The sequence below is a fragment of the Misgurnus anguillicaudatus genome, chromosome 17, assembly GCF_027580225.2.
Source record: "Misgurnus anguillicaudatus chromosome 17, ASM2758022v2, whole genome shotgun sequence".
In the NCBI taxonomy this organism is placed as follows: domain Eukaryota; kingdom Metazoa; phylum Chordata; class Actinopteri; order Cypriniformes; family Cobitidae; genus Misgurnus; species Misgurnus anguillicaudatus.
The window spans coordinates 40,194,206-40,219,766 of NC_073353.2; the positions used below are offsets into that span (position 1 = coordinate 40,194,206).

The 25,561-nt window shown below is 37.1% G+C and overlaps 1 protein-coding gene across 1 annotated transcript in view; it reads right to left on the reverse strand.

The window, feature by feature from the left end:
- The window catches only part of LOC129452438 (voltage-gated inwardly rectifying potassium channel KCNH7), an 85,085-nt gene that overhangs the window by 41,498 nt on the left and 18,026 nt on the right, over window positions 1–25,561 (reverse strand). Inside the window, exon 4 of the mRNA XM_073854764.1 lies at window positions 12,035–12,190. Within this exon, the coding sequence (XP_073710865.1) occupies window positions 12,035–12,190 (156 nt within the window). The remainder of the gene's footprint in view (window positions 1–12,034; window positions 12,191–25,561) is intronic.

Consider the following 25,561-nt stretch of genomic DNA (forward strand, 5'->3'; position numbering starts at 1 on the left):
CATGGGTTATGGATGTGACAAAAGTTTTTTAAGAGACAACATATTTCGTAGGAATTCTGTGAATTAAAATGCACAAACCAGAAGCAATAATACCCACCAAATGGAGAAGGGACGGCTCTTCAAATAACAAATAATATTTATTTTATTTTAAGACTTAAGGTAAAAACTTTACATTTTATGATAAGGATGACATTTCATGGATTTGCCCCACATTAAAACAAGAATTTGTGTATTAAGCACACATGACACTGATTGGTCATTTCCCCCAACAGTCTAAAATGTGGCTCATTTTCTCAGCCCTGCCTTTAATTATCTAGCAGGCTTTGGTCTGAAATCCTCCGTCAGTATAAATACAGCTTTAATTAGCGGCTTTAACAACAGGATACTTTTATATAACGGGATCTGATCAAACAAATTCACATCTTCCCGAGAGAGTTTCATGTCTCTTATAGTACATCACTGCTTTGAAGAGTAAACTCCAGTGTGGCTTGTGTCCAGTAAATAAGAGCAAGCTTACTGAGTGATCCCAGAACTAAACCTCAAGAGCAATTTGGTTAAGTCCAGACTTAAATACAATATATGCATGTAAATGTGAACACTATGGCCCTTATTTATCAAGTGAGCGTATGACAGAAAACTGTGCATACAGTTGACTTGGCTTTTATCGATATGGATGTGAACGCTGGCTAGAATCAAATTTCATGTCAGGTTTCAGCTCGTGTACGCAAGTTTTTAGTTAGTGCTAAGATACACTCACCTGAAGGATTATTAGGAACACCTGATCAACTTCTCATGAATGCAATTATCTAATCAACCAATCACATGGCAGTTGCTTCAATGCATTTAGGGGTGTGGTCCTGTTCAAGACAATCTCCTGAACTCCAAACTGAGTGTCAGAATGGGAAAGAAAGGTGATTTAAGCAATTTTGAGTGTGAATTGGTTGTTGGTGCCAGACGGGCAGGTCTGAGTATTTCACAATCTGCTCAAGTACTGGGATTTACATCAAGTATGCGGCAGTCCTGTGGGTGAAAATGGCTTGTTGATGCTAGAGGTCAGAGGAGAATGATCCGACTGATTCAAGCTGATAGAAGAGCAACTTTGACTGAAATAACCACTCGTTACAACCGAGGTATGCACCAAAGCATTTGTGAAGCCACAACACGCAAAACCTTGAGGCGGAGGGGCTACAACAGCAGAAGACCCCATAAGGTACCACTCATCTTCACTACAAATAGGAAGAAGAGGCTACAATTTGCATGAGCTCACCAAAATTGGACAGGAAAACTGGGAAAATGTTGCCTGGTCTGATGAGTCTCGATTTCTGTTGAGACATTCAGATGTTAGAGTCAGAATTTGGCGTAAACAGAATGAGAACATGGATCCATCATGCCTTGTTACCACTGTGCAGGCTGCTGGTGGTGTAATGGTGTGGGGATGTTTTCTTGTCACACTTTAGGCCCCTTAGTACCAATTTGGAATCGTTTAAAAGCCACGGCCTACCTCAGCATTGTTTCTGACCATGTCCATCCCTTTATGACCACCATGTACCCATCTTCTGATGGCTACTTCCAGCAGGATAATGCACCATGTCACAAAGCTCAAATCATTTCAAATTGTTTTCTTGAACATGACAATGAGTTCACTGTACTAAAATGGCCCCCACAGTCACCAGATCTCCACTCAATAGAGCATCTTTGGGATGTGGTAGAACGGGAGCTTCGTGCCCTGGATGTGCATCCTTGGTGAATCAATGCCATGTAAAATTAAGGCAGTTCTGAAGGCGAAAGGGGGTCAAACACAGTATTATGGTGTTGCTAAAAATCCTTTAGGTGAGTGTATATGATTTAGTCGTTTGATTTAAATTTCAGTCTGTTCCTCTATATATTTTGCATAAATCATATGGACTTCAATGATGATATTAATGTCAAATTAATGATTACAATTTTTTGTGTCTTCCATAGGAGACGTTACATCATACCGTACATGTTCAGATCACTGTGGGTGAGTAATGGCAATATTTTCATACTGCAATCGGGTGAATCACTGCTTTAAAAGTATAGTGTGACTGCATCTTAATAGGCAATTTTATGAGCAATTTCCTCTACACGGTCTCCACCTGCTCTCTATTAGCCACAATACCTGTAAGCAGCTCATTATTAAGACATTACATTAGAAGGCATGCATTACATTAAACAGGTGTGCGGTGTCGGCAGATTCTGAGCGTTCCTGAGCCGCTCAATTACAAAGCTTTTTGCCAAATGTCAGCATGCCTCATTCGGCACAATGGGGTATAAAAGAGGTGCACCTGTAAAACAGAAGCAGGTGTGCTCGCTCAGAACTGAAGCGTTAACCTGCCGACTGCTTTCACAACTGATGAGAAACCCCACTGCATTCACTCCGTGTTGTGTCAGATGCCACGTGCGCAACGTAAACCCTCCTCGGGAGGGCAGGTTCAGGTGATCGATCACAAAGGCAGAGCTGAACGAGAGCCAGCAGCTGGGAATACGAGGACTCCCTCACTCATCAAACCCTTCATGTACTGTCAGTGCTGCTCACAGTCCATCTGCCATGTGTGTTGATGTGTTTGTGACAGTTACACGTGATACAGATGACCGCAAGCCTCCTTACAGTACACTCCAGAGGTCCAGACAGATCTGTAGTTATAGCAGCACTAAAAGTCATGGGTTCAAACCCAGGGAACACACATATTTAAAAAAAAAAATGCATACTGTGTCATTTTGGATAAAAGCCTCTGCTGAATTCATAAATGTAATGTAAATGTAATTAATAGCTGTCTAGAGCAGTCCTTACCAATTCTGGACCCCCTCCAAATTTTTTTTAGATGTCTTCTTATTTAAAACACCTGATCAACCTAAATCAAATCAAATCAAATGAGTTAAATTTGGTGTGTTAAATAAGGAGACATCTAAAACATTTTAGGAGGGGGTCCTCGAGGACCAGGATTGGGAAAGGATAATATGTAGGCTATATTTACAGAATACATGATTTTACCATTGTCTGGAGCAACATTTCTATAAACCAATCAGATTGTAGAATAACAACGTTGATCCGGGAACACACATTACTTGGCAAAATCACAGTGGCCATACACACATATGTATATATGTATATGTGACACAATGGCCTCAGTATGAACGTCATGGGTTCAAGCCTAAACTCTTTATGGAGTTTGTATTTTTCCCAAAAAACATGCAAGTTAAAGGCGGGGTGCATGATGTTTGAGAAACGCTTTGGAAAAGGGAGTCTGGCCAAAACACACTTGTAGCCAATCAGCATAAGGGACGTGTCTACTAGCCGACATCGCTGCCTGGGTTGTGTATGTGTGGGGCGGGTCTATCAAAAGAAGGTCCAGATACTATTGGGGTAGGGGTGTGTTTGTTTAGGTGATTTTAAATGTAAACATTAGCTTTCAGAGATTGTGCACCCCGCCTTTAAGTGAATTGGAGATTGTACTTCCTCTAATTGTAGCAATAGATGCTGGAATGGTAATTAAATAATAAATGCATACGTAATTCATACACTAGTAAAATCTGTGTGACATTTTTGTTATGAGACCAAAACTGTAAAAAAGCCTCTCTGGCAGATAGTGTTGGGAACCTTTTGAAAGGAACTGGAACCGTGGAATTCTTAAGTTTCGGTTCTATAAGCGATTCCGATGCGATGCACGGGCAAAGCGATATGAGCGGTCACTTTAAACAGCCATCTTACCTCATGAATATTAATTACGTTGAGCTTACGAGGACTACTTTAACAGGAATAAGTGACTGAAAATGCACATTACATTTAAAATATTTTGATGGTGATTAATAAACACAAATGCAAATGTTTAAGTATTGCACAATTTTTAGCAAACGCTAGGCAGAACTGTAACCAGATTCGGAACCAGAAAATATCTTACGATACCCAACTGTACTGACAGAGAAATTATGACATAAATAAGAGGTACAGCTAAGTAAATGCTACAAACTTTACCATTCACCCATCAGACGAGTAAGACATCAGACTTTGTGATTTTGAGTGATGTTGACGGTGAGAAAGTCAGTTTGAGTCGAGAGGTTAATTAAACATTAAGAGATATTAAACCATTACATACTCTTCCCCTTTCTTCATGACACTGTCAGCACATTATACTCAATCATGTGCTCTCTCTCTCTCTCTCTCTCTCTCTCTCTCTCTCTCTCTCTCTCTCTCTCTCTCTCTCTCTCTCTCTATCTCTCCATCATCTGTAATTTCCTGTAGCTTTGATCTGAAAGAGCTATAAACTCTGATTTACTTTCACATCTGTATCTTTCTTTTCTCAGTGAAATGCAAAATGTGAAATTCACCCTTTTCCATATCGAGTGAATTGAGAGAAATGCTGTAAACATAATGATACAAAATGACAGAATTGTATTTTAGGGTGAACTTATTCCGTGTTAAGAAGATCAGTCCCTCCAGAAAAACGCGATTATGCGATCGCATGATTCAATGCATAATCAGCCAAAGTCCGCATATTTATGCAGGGGCCGCATTTTTTCAAATACGCTGCACTTTCGCAGCATAAATTACAGATTTCCGTGTGCAAAATATGCGGGGCTTGCATGATTTCATTATCCCCGCATTTTCGTAGCAAAAATCACATATATTTTAGCAGAAAGTTCAAAAATTTTGCATTTACTTCACACAAGCGCAGCCACGTCCCCTGTTGTCATGGAAACGTTGGGAAGTGTTGAGATTATGTGACGTGAACATCATTGAAAAGTTGGAAAAGCTGCAAACAGTTTTTGAAAGTTCCTGCAGTTTTTGCACATTTCCACAATTTTTGCAAGTTCTCGCAATTTCATCGCATAAAATTGAATAAATATCCACATATTCCATCGCATTCTTTAAGAAAACGTGGCACAAGATCAAAGATTTTTGCCCGCAACAACCACAAAAAACTCGTAAATTTCACATGGGACTGATTTTCATCCTTTTCCAGTAGTCATTTTCTTCTGTTTCTCTAAACATTCTTGATTTACTGTTTGGGAGATAACCATTTGGTTTAAGCACTTCTATAACAAGCAGATTTTTGCATTTAGGGAAGAAATAAATGGGTAAACAATGAGATGTATTCTGTTCCACTTAGGCACATTTAATATCCAATTTTTTTTAATCCAGAGATATAAATTGTTTTGAATTGAAAATGAAATTGCCATATAGCAGAGAGATTGAAAACATACAGTGGCTCAATAACAAATTATTCATGACATGAAGTAAACAGTCAGACTGCACTAGTCACGTGTAATATGTTTACTTGTTTTTGAAGGTCATATGATATTTGCCTAGTATGACTTTAATGTACATTAGCATTTAAATTACTTTACGTTTGATTGGTTTCATCTTATCGTAATGTAAAGGTAATAGGGGTTGTGTCTCATTCAAAATGATAGAGTTTCTATTTCAGAATACACTCGGATCTGGGGATTACATCCCATGATTCGTTCACTTCCATTTGTTGCTATGATACCAGAAGGTACACATGGAGAATCATTTCCATTGTTTCCTAAAAGTCATTTGTGAACAGGATCACAGGCCTTTTAAATATTCTGCATTTTTAATCTGAATTGTATATCATGTTGCAGGTTTGAGTTAACGTAAGTTCTGTATATGTATTTTTGAGCTTTTTCAAATTAATTTAAATTTCCAATCCAATCAACTCCATCAGATAAGTTCTGCACTCTTATTCCTTATCCCTGCTTAAAGGAACAGTTTACAAAAAAATGTCATCACTCTCTCACCCTCATTTTCTTACAAACCTAAATAGCTTAAAACACAATGGGGTGAAGTCATGTTTTGTTATCATATTTCTAAAACAAATACTGTTTTTTTAAACCACTTAGTGGTAAATGAATAAACTAGACATCGCTACGCAGAACTGTACTGTATATTTTATTTGTTTACATTTATGTCTATGCAATAAAAAAAGACTTCTTTAGGGGCCATTCACATGTCGTGCCTAAAAATGCGTGGAAACGTTAGGCGCGTAGGTTTTTGTCAAATGATTTGCGGTGCGCTTGCGGCATCTTTACAAGTTGAAATATTTTTAACTCAATGAGGTGCGGGCGCGCCTGGAAAAACTGAGCATGTCGCGAGCGCGTCGCTTCCATTATGAGCATGCATACCATGCACCTACATTTAAAATAACAAACTTAAGCGCGCAAAAGATGCAATATGTGAATCACCCCTTATTCTGTACAGCCGTTATGGATCATTGTGCAATTATTTAAATGTAAGATTTTTAGCCAAGCTGGTTTGTGATTGTGCCATTCACTGTTCTGTTTCAAATAGTCCCGCTATACAGGAAACAAAATCCCCAGCTTCTTTCTTTGTTCTTCAAAACCCGAACACAGATTTTGAAAGTGTTGTTTTAGGATATTTGGTTACTATGGGAGTGGATGGGGACTGCCTCTGTCACCATCCACTCCTATACTAGAAAACCCTTGAAGCTTTAAAGAGCACCTATTTCATTGCTAAAAAACATTGTTATTTTTGTGTTTGGTATAATGCAATGTGTTCGTGTGGTTTATGGTTAAAAACACATTATTTTTCACATACCGTACGTGTAGCTCCAGATTTCACTCTTTTCCTGAAACGCACGGATTTGAAAAGCTTTGTGTCCCTGATTGGCCAGCTAATCTGTACGTTGTGATTGGCCTGAATACCTCTGACGTCAGCCGTTAATGTGATGCTCATTACCATGTTTGAAAGATTCGCTCACAATGCAATGCTAACAGGAGTTAACTTACAGGCTATGAGTCTAAGCGGGAGGAGTTATGATAATGTCGGTATTTACTACTTCACCAATCCCAGAAAGTAAAATGTCGGGTCATTTTTTACTTTGGGGTTTGTACCTTTTGCATATCGTTAACATGAACTAATACATACTTACACACCAAAGGAAATGTAAAATTGTGAATTGGACAATAGGTGCTTTTAAAAAGACAGAAATATTGGGTGGTCAAACCACATGCAAACCACAATAATCACAATAATCATTTTGGGTGAACAATCCCTTTGAATCAGATTTGCATCTTATATTAAACCTCCAGGATTGTTATTTACACGCTCATGCGCACACACTTGACTCATAAACAAACTTGTTAGTAGGATGCCACAATTCTCAATATAATATTGAACCATTCGGTTCGACCCCCACGGTCCAATACGCGCATGTGAATTGTGGTTTATCGGTTTATCCATCCAAATCTGTCAGTTTTATATTCCCTGCACTTAAACGCCACAGCGAGTTGATATCCAGTCACTGTGCGCTTGCTGCTTTAACTCTGCTTGAACTCTGCTTGCAATGCTGGTGTCAGATTTCATTCGCGCGCACGTACACACACCCAACAGAAGTACGACAACAAAAATAAGCAGCACCACTGTCTTTCAAATCTGAGGTGTGGATTAATTATTTGCGCGTGTAGATTACATACAACATTAATGTAAAGATGCAAATTCACGTGGGGCAATGCAAATAACGCAAATTGGGCTTGTTATTGATGCGTTATTTGCCTCAAACACGTCTTCCGCGCAAGTTGATAAAGTTCAACTCAAGAAGAGAATGCGCATAATGCTAAAATAAATCCCACCAGTAATCTTGATTGAGAAACGCATTTTTGGTTTCTACTTAGACAGCATGATGTTGGACTTAACAGTAGTGCAGTAAGTTATAGCCTTCATTTACAATGTAAAGTTTAATTTACTAAGTACAGGTATATAAAATGGCCAATTTATGTAATGTAATGAATTCACAGTTTGAATAGGGTATCATTTTTATATATCTTTATTTAATTATATCTTATATTATTGTATCAATACACTAGAAATGTGTAAGATGATTTTTGCATTTACATAAAATAAAGAGAACTGCAATTAAAACCAGTATTTTTGTTTCTTAACATCTCACTCACCTAAGAATAGAATAATAAAAAAAACACTTTAATAGGCCAAGGCATCAGAACCGAAACCGAACCGAAAACCGTGGACAAGAACTGAAAATTGTATTGAACCGTGAACTAAGTGTATTGTTGCATCACTACTTGTTAGTGTGCTGGTTAAGATAGCAGGTTCAGGCTATATTGTAACACCTAAAATCAGAGTTTAGTAGAGACTGCTTGTATACTGTCTGTGACGCCCAGGGGCACCAAACATTCCCCACTAAAAATAAACCTTCTCCTAGAGCGGTGCTTTGTGCTGAGTGAGGATTTCAGAAATATTGAAGTGCACCTGAGGCTTGAGCAGCTGTGCAGTGCTGTAAACATCCACGGGACCCCAGCGGTCATTTAAACATGCGTCATCATCTCAACGATTGTCCGCCCTATGGTGCATTTTACAGTCAGAGGTTGCAGAGGACACTGGCCTGCAGATCGCATGATAAATGATGATAAAGACATGGCTAGCTCAACAGCAATCCAACTTCAAAGCCAAGGAAACAAGATCATGCTTAAAGGCCAAAGTGTACTTTGTTTTTGTGTGTATGCAAGTGTACCTGACCAGTTGAAGGCACACAGACTTGCAAATTATACTTCATTTGACTCGTGCGTCTATACGGGTGATTCTCACGAAAACTTGGTTTTAAAAATGTCAAGCATGAAAATGTAAAATTTGCTTAAATTTACTTTTTTTTCCCCACCAGACATTGAAAAACAAAGTCTGGAGTAAATGGGAACATTAATTTAAAAACTTTTACTTATCATTTAACACTTTTTGTAACATAATTTAAAAAATTAGTCCTAAAAATCTCATTACCGCAACAGTCAGAAAACATCAACACTGACATATTTTCAAAATGACATGACAAACCTAAAAGAACATAATTTGGAGATTCTGCACATGGATTTAAATGAACATTTAATAAGCATCTGTTGCGGTAATGATAATCAAAATGTCGTGTAAGCATTCTGACAAGACAATATTTCAAATTAACTGTAAAAAAATGATCTTACCTGGTAGCCATCTTGAAGTAACTGGTCCATGTGCTTGGTCACTCAAAATCAAACTTTATTAAAATTCTGTATGTGTGCTTGAACTGTTCTCAAAAAGTGTTGCGGAGGATGAGAACATCAGGCATGGACACATCATTTTCCTAATTTTTCTTCATTATTATTATACATGAATATTCAGTAAATATTTTTTCTGTCATCTAAAGTAGTCTAGCAAAACATCCATTTATTTATTTTTCTTAAAAAACACATTGCGGTAATGAGAATTTCAGCAGAAAATGAGATCAAATTTACAATTATAAATTTTTATGTTGAAATTACACATTGTGCAAGGTAGAACACAGTATTGTGTTAATTCTGATGCTTTTTAATGTTACTATATTACACATTTTAAAGCTAAAATCATTAGTGCCGTGGTGTTTCAATGGTTTCGTGAGAATCACCCATACAGACGCATGACGACAAATTAATAAAACAAATTCCTCTGTTGTTGTATCCTCTGTTTGAGATAAATCTCCCCCTAATATCACATAAAAGCAATCGTATTAGTCATATGGTCTTAAAAGTTTCTTCTTATCTAAATGTCCGGTTCTTGGCCACATCTTGCTAACTTGGAGTTCCTGTAGCATCACCACGTGTGCTGACACCATGCTGTCATTTGAGAGTACAAAAAGAAGCCCATGTTGGATTTAATCTCATTCACCTGGGCCAATAACTAAATCTGCACATGCTGATGAGCATGTTTAATCCGTTATTGATAAGAGGCCAATTATACACCCAATGAGAGAAGAAGATGCCAACATCCCAACTGTTTCTGAGCAGTCACAGCGCGAACCTCCTGTCTAATTAACATGCACTGATGATAAACGCCCCACCGTGCTTCGCTGATCCGCATATAGAGGCCAGCTAATGTATTTCCTGAGACTTGACAGCGCCAGGTAGACTGTTTATAATGACTAGAGTAGCTTAGCGCAGCGGAGATGTGATGGTGGAGAGAGTCGTAATGAAAGTTACATATCAGATCATCATCATCATATCAGAAAATTATAAGTCAGCACACACCAAAGCTCCGAAAATGATCAAAGATTTATTTAATAAAAGACTTTTGAATGGCATGTGACTTTTCGAGCAAAACGTCACATGCCATGTGAAAGTCGTGTGCAGTGGACATCTGTGTTGGTGATGGGTTAGCTTAGCATAAACTGTCGCCTGGTTGTCTTGTTCAGGTCAAATACTCTAATAAAGAAGCAGCATCTTGCTGAGAAGTTACCTCACATTTACAGTCACCTGAATAGTAACACATCCAGTCTGATGGCACATATGTATGAAGGTAACTCTGTAAGCCCGTAGGGGACTGAGGTTTGTTATGATAGGTATGACAGCGAATTAAAATATGTTGCCAAAGTTTTGTTTCCTGGGATTTATGATGTAGTAAAGACTGACATTATCATAATTCCTCACGCTTCAGACTCACAGCATGTAAATGTTAGCATTGCATTGTGAGCAAATCTTTCAAACATGGTAAGGAGAGTCACATTTCCTGCTGACGTCAGTGGTATTCAGGCCAATCACAACGTACAGATTAGTTGGCCAATCAGGGACACAGAGCTTTTCAAATCGATGAGTTTCGTTTAAAATCAGTGCGTTTTGGGAAGACAGGGAAATTTGGAGCTACAAAAATGTACGGTATGTGGAAAATAATGTGTTTTTTAACCCTAAACCACGCGAACACATTGTATTATACCAAATACACAAAATAATGTTGTTTTTAGCAATGAAATAGGTGCACTTTAATCTGAGTGGGCCTTGGTGAAATAGGGTGGACCTCAATGCCTACTCTCAAAGTTTTTTTTAGTCATGGATCGAATCATTTTTGGATCAGCAAAAAAACCACATCTTCTTGCTCTCAAATAGTTTAAAATCACTTGAAAGTTAACATTTGCGAGGTTTAGAAACACATGGAAATGATAAACTTTTTATATAAATAGTTATTTATTTCTGAATGATTCTCAGCTTTTTGCGATTATTGAGCAATTATTAAGATGATTATTATAATTTATGCGTGAATTCTTCTGCTTTTCCACAAAAATATTTTTTGTCTTTTCTGACTGGGTGGAGCAGCCCTCAATCTTATGTAGCCTCGCCAGATCTAGGACAGATCTAGAAACTGAGAACGCCACATCACTCAAGACACCAAATACACAATGACAATATATTAAAATATGAACTCTTTCCCCGCCATTGATAAGTTAATGCGTCAATTAAAAGAAAACAAATGACGTCATCCCTGCCAATGACGAGTTTCTCCGGCAATCTGTATATCCATTATTCCACCATGTAGCACTCTTTCCCAACTTATGAAACCCGGACGCAACCCATAGTTCAAACTCCATGTGTGTTTACATGATTGCTCTGAATCTAAATGCAAAAATGCAATTATCTCAGGTTTTTGCTCAAAATTTTGTATTTTTGATGAAACCTACCCATATTTGAGAAATAATAGAAAGAGAACAAATGAAGGTAGGATGAAACAGTTTTTTTGTTCGAAAGCAGATGGTCTGTTCTTTCATTTGATATATTGTATGTTTATATATTTAGAGAAGAACATTATCTGAAAGGCTTTAAACTTTTGTGAAAATCATAAACAATGCTGTTGCTGGCTGCATTGTGACAAATTTACAAAGGCCAGTATGTGATCAACACAAGATTTTTCAATTAAAGGAACAGTATGTAGGATTGTGGCTAAAACTGGTACTGCAATCACACAACTGGTGGCCAATACACAACATGACAACATAAACATCAGTTGAGGGCTGCAACTCCACTTTTTAAATGACAATATCCTGGCCGGACCACTGTTGTCAGTGATATAAGTATTTGAAATGAAAATGATTTCTTATTGTTTAGAGACATATCAGGGCCATTTTATGATTAATTGATATACATTTCTTACATACTGTTTCTTTAAGACAAGACAAAGATCAGATGATGGGAAGCAGCAACCAGCAGATGTTTCCTTAAGACCTTTATGAAAAAAAGAAACACTCACTAATGTCAGATTTGGCAGGCGGGGTGAGGTTCAGCTTTTCTGTAGAGTCATTGCTGTCCTCATCCAGAACATAATCGAAGTTTAGAATGAACATCATCACGACTCCTTCTTGGTTCTTCACGGGGATGATGTGAGTGTTGCACAGAAATTCAGATCCTATGAGAGCAAGACGAAAGAGTTAATGAAAACATATTTAGTTTTTTTGGAAAGCATTTTAGTTTGCTTCTGTAAACACCCCCATCTGTTTTCTGGATTTCCTCTGGCTTGTTAATAAAGACATACGGTCAAAAGCTCGGATTAAGAGCTGTGATGGGAAATATAGAGGGGTGGGAGGAAAGTGCAGATTTTTAAAAGCAAAATAAAAATGACAAAACTTAAATGGTTATAAATTAAAAAAATGGCTTGGTTTAAAGGGATATAGTGCCATATGCTGGATTATTAGAGCAGATTGAATTACTGATTTATATTTAGCTCTCTTTATTGCCCAAAGCTGCTGTATGGCATCAGAATACATGGAAGAATACAGAAGAATATAGCACATGAATTGCATGATATTTTAGGATGCATTTATGGTGCTATTGTGTCCATTCATTGTAATCAGGTTTAAAAACAGCCGGCGGTAAATTATTCAATATTTCTTCTTTTGTAGAACACAGAATAAAGAAATGTATGTTTTTTAATCAACCCAAGGGCGAGTAATTCACAAAATCGTCATTACTGGATGAATTATTCATTTGATATCCTTTCTTACATAAACACTGGTGAATAGTTAGCAAAATAACATCAGTCAATTGTTTTGCAAAGTTAAACAGCAATTAATTTATCATCAGGGATTGACAAACGCATCATATTTCATAAACAATAACACACGTCATCATATCAACTCATCAGCACAGCTTAGTCATGAGTCCTCATTCACTTCCAAGCATTATTTATTAAATGATCAGTGAATAGCTGATGACAAAGTACATCAGCTTTAATGCACAGACGGTACATTACAGAAATACTCTCTTCTGAAAACGAGAGAGAGAGGGAGAGAATGAGAGAGAGAGAGAGAAAGAGAGAGAGAGAGAGAGAGAGAGAGAGAGAGAAAGAAAGAGAGAGAGAAAGCAAGCGTGCGGCCTGAGCTGCTGCTGTAAATATGGTGAATCAGACTCAGAAGGTCAGAAGATCAAAGGTCAGAGTTTGTGTTTCTCTCTGCAGGCTCAGCCGCGTATGCTTACTCTTATCCTGCAGCTGCAGACACGTGCCTGCGCATGACGGGCAGCATGACTATATACAGCACAATGAATTTGTCCACTCGGACATCAATGTCCTTTTACTCAAATCCATCCTTATCTCTCTCTCATTGAGCCCAAAGCCCCTTTAGAGATGAAAGGATGTAAAAATGCCTCTCAGATTTCAGATATCTGCTGCTCTAGAGGATTATTAAAATGCCTTACAGGGCAAAAATAGTTGTTTGTTCTGTTCTTATGTTTTGTAAATGGCCTCTTATTGCATTAATGTATGACATCACCTGCACTCTTAGATTAAATAGTAAGCTGTCATTGCTGCAGTACCCTTTAAAAAGGTACAGATATTAAGTACCATTTAGGTAGAGATATGCATACATTCATGTACCTCTGAGGTACTAATATGCACCGGTTAGGTACAAAGGGGAATTTTTTAAGCAGACTGATCTCAAGTCGTGTTATAGTCACGAAAAATGTGATTAATTTATTCATGTCCATGGCACGAAATTCAGCTTTTTTCATGCCTCATGTCATAATTTCTATAAAGTGTTTTTCGTGTCTGTTGCACGACTTTCTTTTTCATTCCATTTTATGAATTGTTTTCTCATAGTTTTTCCTATTTTCTGACCATTGTCACTTGGGGTTGGGGTTAGAATCACTTTCTGTTACAGTTTTAGACATCCTAACCTAAACCCCAACTCCAGACGAGAATAGTTTTAAAAGCAGAAGAAAAACATGTAGAAACCAATACATAAAAGTACATCCTAACCCAAGCCCCAAATCTAACCACAACCCCAAGCGACAATGATTTAAAAATAGGGGGGAGGAGAAAACAATACATAAAATGACACGAAATAGAAAGTCATGCAATGAACACGAAAAACTATTTATAGAAATTCGGGCAAGGGACATAAAAAAGGCATTTTGTGCTCAAGGCAGGAAAAGCTGAATTTCGTGCCATTGACACAAATAAATTAATAAAATTTTTCGTGACTATTACATGACTTTTCGTGAGATTGTGTAGATTTTAAGAGGTGCCGTCCTAGTGATAGCGTTAGTATCTTTAACTCATTCTCCGCCAGCCATTTTTTGAAAAGTTGCCTCCCAGCATTTGTTTTTGTGAATTTCACAAAAGTTTCACAAAATGCCTTCCAGTAAAATTTTCTTCTAAAAATTTATAAACATACAAATATATCAAATAAAAGAACAGAGCCTCTGCTTTCAAAAAAAAAAAAAAAAAAAAACGTGGAAAAAACATTTAATCCTAGCTTTTTCTCTGCTTATAAATTCTTAAATATGGGTATTTTCAACCCAGTCTCACCCCATGGCGTCAATATTTGACGACACTTGACCTGGGGACTTCAATACTATTAAGTCCGTTGCATTCTCTTTCCTATTTTCTTACCATTTTCTACCATTTTCGCGTCGGTTTAGGGTTAAATTTACATAATGACATCCCTACCCAAACCTTTCCCTAACCCCAATGCCAGGCGACAACTGTTTAATTTCGCGTACCTAGTGGTATTGAGGTCCCCGGTTCGTCAGGGAGTGGCGCGAGGGGTGTGCCCTTCGCGTCAACGTGTTGGCGCGTGGTCAGGTGTCGTCAAGTGTTGACGCCATGGGTGTGAGACCGTGTTAGTATTTTTCTTTAAAAATATTTTTTTTTAGCAAAAAGCTGAAATAATTGCATTTTTGTGAATGAATTTTGTTAGAGATCAGATTCAGTACGATTATCAAAACATAGAGTTCAAAAACGTTTTGGCTTCAGTTTTTTTCATAAATTGGGTTGGATCTAGTGGATAAATGCGGTATTCCAGATTAACATAAAACCTCATCAGGAACACATTTTTTTTATGCAATGTAATGGTTTTGTTATGTGTTCTGGTTGTATTCTGTGTATTTTTGTATTTTGGACTTTTATTTTGACATCCTGTTCTGTTCTGGCTTTTATTTTGATATACATCCTGCCATGTTTCACTTCACACTTCCTGTTTGTTCTTGTATATAAGTCACATCCTGTTCACCTGCTCCTGGCTGATTATTACATCGCCATCCTGTTTAGTATCTGCCTGTGCCGGTATCTGTTTCTGTTAGTGATGGGCAGTCCGGCTCTTTCCATTGATTCGGCTCTTTCGGTTCAAGCGCTGGCTCTACATTTTAGTGATGGCAGTCCGGCTCTTTTCATAGATTCGGCTCTTCTAGCTCGGCTCCCTTAGAAGAGCCGGCTTCCCCATATCTATGGGCTTCCCTGCCTGCGTCTGAAGATTCGGCTCTGCTCGTTCGCTACAAAGAATCAGCTCTTAGAGCCGCTCGTTCGCGAACGACCCATCACTAGTTTCTGTTAATCTGTATCTGCCTGTTTTTTGACCTGTGCCTGTTTTCTGGATTTTGATTGTTACTCTGCCTGCCCTGAACCTGAGCCTGTTATTTGGATTAAGATTGTTGGATTACCCTTACTGGATTTGTTTGCTGGCCCTTATTGGGATTTTACTAATAAACACCTTTTGCACATGGATTCTCCTCTTCATCGCTTTCTTTAAAGCACACCCGTTACATGCAAATGGTTTCTCGAGATAACTCAATGGTTAATGGTCAAATCAATGGCGGTGAAAGAGTTATTTCTGAGATTGTGGTTACTGACTGTATCCATTTCTGCTTTTGTGTTTAATCTTACAGGATTAGAAAACATGGGGTGAGTAAATGGCAGATTTTTTTTCTGTCTATCAAATGCAACCGCACCTGTTAACGTTAAAGTGATAGTTCACCCAAAAATTTAAATTCTGTCATAATTTTCTCATCCTCATTTTGTTCTTAACCTGTATAAATTTCTTAAAAAATATTGTAATAAATGATGGAAAGCACACAGCTGATTGTAACCATTGACTTCCATAGTAGGATAAACAAATACCTTACCGTCATTTATCAAAATATCTTCTTCATCATTTATCACAATACTTCCATAATATTTGTTTTCCTACTATGGGAGTCAATGATAACAATTAGCTTTGTGCTTAACATCATTTCTCAAAATATCTTCTTTTGTGTTCATCAAAAAAAAAAAAAAAAAACTCATACAGGTTTAGAACAACATGTAGATGAGTAAATGATGACAGAATTTTCATTTTTGGGTGAACTATCCCTTTAAGGGAGTAGTCACAGTGCACTTTATTGAATGAATTATTCCATTGACTTCTATTCACAAGCACATGAATGCATCAGACTGGAAGCGCAACCTTGCATGAAAAGTTTTGCTGCGTTTCAAAGTTTAAGTTTGGTGAACTCTGACCTGCGAAATTCGGGTCAAAGCATGAACTTTTCATGTTGAGAAAAAATAACAGTATTACATAATCCTATTTTGTACAATAATAATAAAAGCAACCATAATGGTGCAAGCACACACTGTAAAAAAATCCGTAGAAATTGCAGCTGAGTTGACGGTAACTTACCGTAGATTTAAATGTATGTTACTTACCGGCAACTTTTTGTTCAAAGTTAAATGAACATTAAACATTTTCAAGTCTTTGTCTTTACAGAATAAAACTAAAAAAACAGCATCAAGCAAAACATTCTGTGAAACAAAATCTGAAGCAAAAAACAGAAAAAGGTTGATGATGATTTCTGCTTCCCAGAATGCTTTGCATGAGGCTGTTATTGTATAGTTTTATTCTGTAAAGATAAAGACTTGTTAATATTTAACATTAATTTAACTTTCAACAAACTCTTGCCAGTAAATTTAAATCTACGGTAAATTACCGGCAACCAGCTGCAATAACATTGTAATTTCTACTGAATTTTTTTTACAGTGCATCAAAATCCAGGTGTGGTGTAAAAAACTACATTTTAATCTGATGATATACAGTATCTGGTTGCTGCAATTGTCTGCGTAGAAATTTTGCATGCTTACAGTCTGTAATCAGTATACATGTTTGACGTCCAATTGTTCCCTCACGACAATGCACCAAATCGCTCTCAATTACATTCACCCATTATTTTTCTCTTTTGTGAAATGAGCTGCCAGCCTCCTCCCGATCAGCAAACATCTGAGGATGCACCTTCTTCTGCATACACCTTACATATCCTTAACCCGAAACATTGTTAGTTATTTTTATAAGAAAATCTTCCTCTCCTCTGTCACTATGTTCTCTTCTCCCCCAGCGTCACTAATTGTAAACATCGCTTTGTGTACTGTGCTTAATATTGACAGGTAGGACAAAATGTTAAATGCTCTCTCATTTGTACCTTACGTTGCTTTGGATAAAAGTGTCTGCTAAATAAATAAATGTTAATTCAGATTATAGTATTATTATTACTCTGCAGTAAATTGACCACAATCTGCTCCATTAAGGTGGTGTTTCACTTTATATGGTCCCACCCAACATGAACCAAATAAATCACTTTAAATACCCGACATCATTAAAGCAGGAATATGCTGGACTAAGCATTTCTTACATCTTAAACAGTATATCAACGTCTCCTGCACAGACAGGCATCATTAATATTTTCGAGAGAAGAAAAATGGATTAAATGAGGTGTGATGTATTCTTGTCTAATGCTGTTTAATCTATCAGTTCAATATGATCAAAAGGGCATCCGGAGTGAAAGTGCTTTAAAAATCCTCTGAAGATAAATAATGTCATGGCCTTACCATGAGAAGATATGATCATAAACTTTGCATTCAACCTTTTACTAACCTTTTATAATATTAATAATGACAAAATATCAAATTAAAAGTAATCTTATGGTTTAACACTAATTTACTTCCAATTAAATGTTAGTCTAATGTATCAAATTTAGACAGTAGCATCTATAGTCTTGTATTACGTGTTATGCTATTTTAGAATCCCTGAGTTGGAAACCTTCTAGTTACGAACACCACAGCAGTGTATTTGTTTAAAGTAAAGCGTGTCATTTCTATTACCTGATCAGACTTGGTTTAACATTGTATTGACATTTGAATGTGACTGAATTGAAACAAGATTCAACAGGTTATTTGACAAAATTTTAAGTTCAGACTTTCATTGTAGCAACAGATTAACTGTGTTATAATTTTATTAGTAGTTTATATATACACTCACCTAAAGGATTATTAGGAACACCATACTAATACTGTGTTTGACGCCCTTTCTCCTCCAGAACTGCCTTAATTCTACGTTTCATTGATTCAACAAGGTCCTGAAAGCATTCTTTAGAAATGTTGGCCCATATTGATAAGACAGCATCTTGCAGTTGATGGAGATTTGTGGGATTCACATCCAGGGCACGAAGCTCCCGTCCCACCACATCCCAAAGATGCTCTATTGGGTTGAGATCTGGTGACTGTGGGGGGCATTTTAGGACAGTGAACTTATTGTCATGTTCAAGAAACCAATTTGAAATGATTCGAGCTTTGTGACACGGTGCATTATCCTGCTGGAAGTAGTCATCAGAGGATGAGTACATGGTGGTCATAAAGGGATGGACATGGTCAGAAACAATGCTCAGGTAAGCTGTGACATTTAAACGATGCCCAATTGATACTAAGAAAACATCCCCCACACCATTACACCACCACCACCAGCCTGCACAGTTGTAACAAGGCATGATGGATCCATGTTCTCATTCTGTTTACGCCAAATTCTGACTCTACCATCTGAATGTCTCAACAGAAATCAAGACTCATCAGACCAGGTAACATTTTTCCAGTCTTCAACTGTCCAATTTTGGTGAGCTCGTGCAAATTGTAGCCTCTTTTTTCTTATTTGTAGTGGAGATGAGTGGTACCCGGTGGGGTCTTCTGCTGTTGTAGCCCATCCGCCTCAAGGTTGTGCGTGTTGTGGCTTCACAAATGCTTTGCTGCATACCTCAGTTGCAACAAGTGGTTATTTCAGTCAAAGTTGCTCTTCTATCAGCTTGAATCAGTCGGCTCATTCTCCTCTGACCTCTAGCATCAACAAGGCATTTTCACCCACAGGACTGCCTCATACTGGATGTTTTTCTCTTTTCACACCATTCTTTGTAAACCCTAGAAATGGTTGTGCGTTAAAATCCCAATAACTGAGCAGATTGTGAAATACTCAGACCGGCCCGTCTGGCACCAACAACCATGCCACGCTCAAAATTGCTTAAATCACCTTTCATTCCCATTCTGACATCCAGTTTGGAGTTCAGGAGTTTGTCTTGACCTGGACCACTTTTATCCAAAGCGACTTGCAGATTATTACAAGATATACATTTTTCATTATCATATCAGTTATCCATTTATCAAAATCAGTTTGAATAAGATGTTTATGTTTATTTTCTAGGCAGTTTAGATGCTTGGATCGTAGCAGTAAGAAACAATCAAATACATTTTATGTTATTTATCTTTCCACAGAGACAGGCCAAATAAATGAACCACTTGACAAATGGAAATGTGAGTATGGATGTTGGATAAAGAGCTCAAAGGTTTCTTCAATTGTGAGCAGTCCAATTAAGACTGCTAGTTACAGTTTATTTAGTCAGACAGTCAGTATACTGCTAATAAACACCAGTGATGACTGCTGCTACTGAGAAATCTGAATGCGTGTAAGCCTTTCAAACACATATTGAGCTCAACATATTCTTGCAATTTGCATCTTCTGTGAGAATCATTTAAACCGTCTGCTTACTGCAGACTTACATCTTTCAGGAGGACAGAAACAGGAGGGGTTTGTTTACAGCAGCTGTCATTGTGGACTCGTATCGTTAACTTACAAATCGTAAAAAATACAATTGAAAACGAGGAGTGATGGATGAAGTATACTGAGATTGCATTGTTTTAGCTTAATTTGTTTAAAGGAATTTTAAAGTTAGGTGTACAAATGCATTGAAGGGTGTAATATCTTCTCATCACCAAATGCAATTACAAAACAATGACGGCTTTTGATCTATTTATCTGGGTCTGCTGCGATGGGCCCACTTAATATCCGCTTAATCTCCTTATCCATCTCAGTGCATATATATATATATATCTCCCATGGGTTTTTCCCTCCTAGGACTTTTTTTTTACTTCTGGCTAAAAATCCGGGGGTTTTTTCTTCTAGGGGGTTTTTCAACCCGGGGAGGCAGCCTTCTTGGGCTTAACTTCTATACGTTACATTAGTAATACGTTCGCTTATAATGTTGATTTAAAGCCGCAGCAAATTTAGCTGCTTGTGCTATCGTGTATTATGTTGTGCTATCTGTCGATTTTCTGTGCTTTTCACTGCATCTATTATGTAAATCTGCTTTGATACAATTAACAAAATGAGAAAAGCGCTATATAAATAAATTGAATTGAACTGAATTGAATTTATCTTGAAAGTTTTCCAAACTGGTCAGAAAAATAATAGTTCCAGCCAAAACTCATGCAGCTGGGAATGAATTGGAGTATTTAGCCATTAATATTGCTTATAAAACAGAATGTAATCGCTATGTTTTACAGTATAATACTTATTGTGTGATGATATGCTTGGTTTCTTTTCTCTAAGTGTTGATGCTGTATGTTGAGTGACATAACTTTCTCTGCTCAATTACACAGACCAGGTGTGATGCCACAAAGTCAAGCAACAACCAATTTGTCCATTCAGACAAAAAAATGAAAACGTTGCATGATGATTGAAGCGCTGTTTAAGGTTTAATATGCAGCTTTGTTGAGATGTTTTTTTGCAATGACATTTTTCTTGATGATACAAAAATTTAATCTTGATTAAGACTAATTGAGATGGGAAAATTATGCATAAGCAATCAGATTTTATTTCTTGTTATGCTTTGCATTGCATAATACACGGTGATTTACCACTAATGTCTCTGTTGCATTGGTCAGTTATTGGGTCTGCTGCGATGGGCTCTATGAAATCATTGCATTGCATTAATGCATTAATTTCCTGATATAAAGAGTCATACATTCTTTATGTAAAGAATATAAAGTCATCTATTATGGTTTTAAACCATGTCATTAAGTTTCACAATACTTTTAAGCCACTAATGATAGCTTTCTGTAATTAATAATGAAGGACAGACATGGATCCTGTCTGGTTGTTTGGTGTTTTGTTGTCTCTCTTTCATCTGCTCCTCTCATATTGCTGCTCTACACCATGTACTGTTACAACTCTACCGCTTTACATCTGAACTAACCGAACAACACGGCTTAGTCCCGACCTGCTGTATAAAGACACCGCTGAGGACATTAGACTGATAAAAGATCTGCAGTCATAGTGATAGAGATGTGACGGGTAAAGCTCTTGTGTCCTAATGAAGGTAAAGTTGAGGGAAATGGGTCAAGAGGAACACTAACACCCTGGAGAGATGAAGTAGTCAGGTCTTGACATATTTTTCAGGATAACTCTGTAAAAGCTTTTCGGCACCCTTAATGGGTTTTTTTGCAACGTGTTAGGTTTAAATAACAGTGCTGTTTTATATTTGTCTAAAATAAATCTGTTGCTGTGCATTTATAGAAAACTACAGGTATATAGAGTTGTTACTGCCTGATCTCAGACCTGTATAGTATTTTACTAGTGGTGCTTGCCAAGGCAAATATCAATATAGTTATTGCGTAGCTTTAAGTTTTAAGAATGTACTGGTTCGAGAAATTAACTTTTCTAAGTGAATGGATTTACAATTTTTTATTTCTTTTTTTTTTATTTCTGAGTTGGGTGTGTAAGTCACCAAATCCAACCTTATATTATTTTAACAACCTGATCTCACAAATTTCCGTGGCATAGTCACGGAATTTTGTGCTCATTTTTCCGTGGCATTCTCACGGATTGGTTACTCAACTGTTTTGTCCTATTTTCTTACCATTTTCGCTTCGGTTTAGGGTTAGATTTACATGAAATGACATCCCTACCCAAACCCAACTCTAACCCCAATGGCAGGCAACAATTGTTTAAAGTTTAGAAAATATAAAATAATAAATCAGAAAAAATAGTATGAACCAATATTTAAAGTGACATACTAACGCAAACACCAAATCTAACCCTAAACCGAAGCGAAAATGGCTTGAAAACAGGAAAAAGCAGCCGAGCAACCAATCCGTGAGAATGCCACGAAAAAGGACAGTCCGTAGCAGGGCCACGGAAAAATGCAGAGATCCGTGAGAATGCCACGGAAAATGAGCACAAAATTCCGTGACTATCCCACGGAACTTTGTGAGATCATGTTGTTTTTTAATCACTGTCTTGTTAACTAAAACATAACATTATTTTGAAACATGTCAGCAACTCCTGATAGCTGGGATTGAAAACATTTTTACACAAGCCATGTTTCCATCCACATGTCTTTATCCGAATTAAGTGATATCGAATGAAAAATGCGTTATGGAAACAGTAAAATTCGATTGAATTTCATGAATATCGACTCAAAAGAAATACGTTCGATCTCATCGGATTTTATCTTGATCGATATATGGCTTATCCGATAAACGCTGATGGAAACGTTATTTGCCGAATAAATAATGATTTGCGATTAAAGTTTAGGTCCTTTTATGGTTGCAAAGAAGAAAAAGTTTTAGGTCATTTCCGCTCTGGTGGCACACATGGCGTGTGTCAACAAAGTCAGATGTAAGTGGACAAACGACGAGACGAGATTAATTTTAAATTTTATTTACCAGAGAAAATAACGGTAGAGCTGAAGATTTTTGCCCGAACCCAACGGGTTCGGTCGGATTCGGGCTTCATTTCTAACATTTTACACGGGCTCGTGCTCCGCCTTTGCACGGTAGGCTAAATTTACAGTGGATTTAATAATTTCCTCACCAAAAATGTAGCCTTATCTTGGTGAGTAAAGGTTTTTTAATGTATAACTAAATATTACTTAGTCTTAAATACATAATTTAGACAGAGGATATAGACTAATGTTGGCATTAATGTAAAGAAAGTGCCGAAGCAAATACCACAGAACCTTTATCTTAATTTCGTTATTCCCAAATAACCATCTTATTCAGAATGTATTATCTTAATTTAATTCGTTAAGAAATAATTGTTTTTATTGGCATTTAGAACGAGATGTTACGATGTTACAGATGACTTTTTTTTCTTTGTTTCAACTTCCAAGTGACGTGTAGCCCAGTTAGTCATTAATAAATAATGTTAAAACCTGTGTAAATTACTAATTCTTGATAAAAGCTGTTTGCGTGCGCAAATTTAAATAATGTATGGCTGTAAACGGGTTCGGGCTTTTAAAAAGCTGTCAACCTAAATGTACTTTTGGGTTCGGGCTGCATTCTGTCGGGCTCCGGTCATTTCAGGCCCGATTACAGCTCTATTTTAGATAGCAAAAATCTAAGAAATGCCATAATTGATCAGGAACTGGCGAAGGAAATGCCCAACAATGGTTATGACAAGACGTGGGACGTACTCCGGAGTAAATGAGGCGCTCAAACAGCGATACGTGTTTCAAAAAAGAGAGTTATCTTGCAACGGTGTCGGAGGGAAAATAAAAGCAAATTCGACCTTGATGAGATGGATCCTCGGCCAAAGAACCCTCGTAGCTTTATTGGCTTATTAACAACTCTAAAGATATTTTTTCGTTCTCATTTACGTTAAGAATTGATCCGGACTATCATTTCACGTTAATGCCTCCGTTGTCGTTGGGCATTTACATGCATCTGCATCATCATAGCAATTTGATGTTAATGTAATTTTCTTATTATTATAGCTTGATATGTCGCTATCAGCTCAGCTGGCACATAAGCACTTATAACTTGTGAAATGCCGCAAATTTGTCTAGCAAAACTTTGTTCGCAAATGTTTGCTTGAATATTGTGCGATTCAGTGCGAAAATGAATGGAAACACCTTCAAATGTCTCAAATCAATTCGATATACCAATTTGATCGCAAACCAGCATGTGACGTCATTACGCACAGGTTTTTATTCGCTTTAAAGCCGTTGGATGGAAACACACTTTCACCAGCTTTATTCGTATAAGTTTTTTAACCGAACTTCAGATAATTCGATTGACAAGTGGATGGAAACTTAGCTACAGTGGGGTTAGTTGTAGTAGTTGATAATGAAATAAAAACAATGTAAATACTATTCATCAAAATGATAACTGTTAATTTTTTTTGTCTTAATTGTGCAGCCCTTTCAAAAAAATCTATTGATATGCATTGATGCATAATACAAGGATGGTTAGGATGTGTGGATATCTATCTATTATAGGTAGATTTATAAAAAATATCCACCTTTAGTATATAGACAGAATTTGATTTAATTATTTGTGTTTTAATAAAATATTATTTATTTATATTATATTTTATATTTTTCAGTAATGGATAATCCTTTATGATTTGTAAGCTCTTTAGTATTTCATATATATCACAGTAGTATTTATTAGTAATTATTGTTATCCATGAATCATGAAATTGGTTGTTTTACAAAAAAGGCCAAACCACTTTATAATTATTTTATTCAGATGCAGTTATTTACTTGCAGTCCTTAAAAGAAGCCCGGTTTGACAGATAAGGCTGTTAAACAGCCAAAAAGTAATCCTAGACTAACTGTGGGTTCACACCAGATGCGAGTTCAACGATTTGCACTAGTAGTAGATTACATACAAAGTCAATGCAAAGACGTGATCAGACGCGTCCTTGCATGGAGTGATGCGTTTGCCGCGAAAACATGCGCTATTCGTCTTAAACGCGTCTTTGCCAAGCTGAAAATAATATTCAACTTGAGGGAAAAATTGGCATGACACAAAGTTAAATCCCGCGAGTACAGTCTAGAGCGAGTAACGCGATGCCCGCGTTTGGTGTGTACGTAGCATAAGGCACATGTTTAAGCTGTCTCAACTGAAAATAACTTGACCTGATAAATCCTAAAATATGCCAGTGCCATTGATTTATCTCAAAATACACACCAGTAACATCTTTTTTAAGGCATCTTTCTAAAAGATGCTGAAACATTTTTATTGAACTAAGAGCTTTAGCTAAACCTTGTCTGTGAAACCAGGCCTTAATGGTTAAATATTCACCTTGTCTGTGAAACCAGGCCTTAATGGTTAAATAGTCATCTTTATTTATCCCAGACTTCTGAGAGAAGTTGAATGTGTTAACTCAAATTTGCGGATAAAAATGTGAATTGGGTTAGATAATCATCTCATTGCTCATAATTATGAAACGTTGAAATTCTGTAAATTCTGTTTGCTGTCGTTAGTGTCATAGAAATTGCACACTTGTGTTGTTGATGTCTAGTTTGGGAGTCTTTGGTATTGTGGTTGTTTTTTGTCTCCTACTGTGATGTGGGCAACATTAGTTCGGGTTTCTGGCTTGATTCACTGTGTTTCTGGGTTTTAAGACCTAAAGCAGATGGACAAACAGTA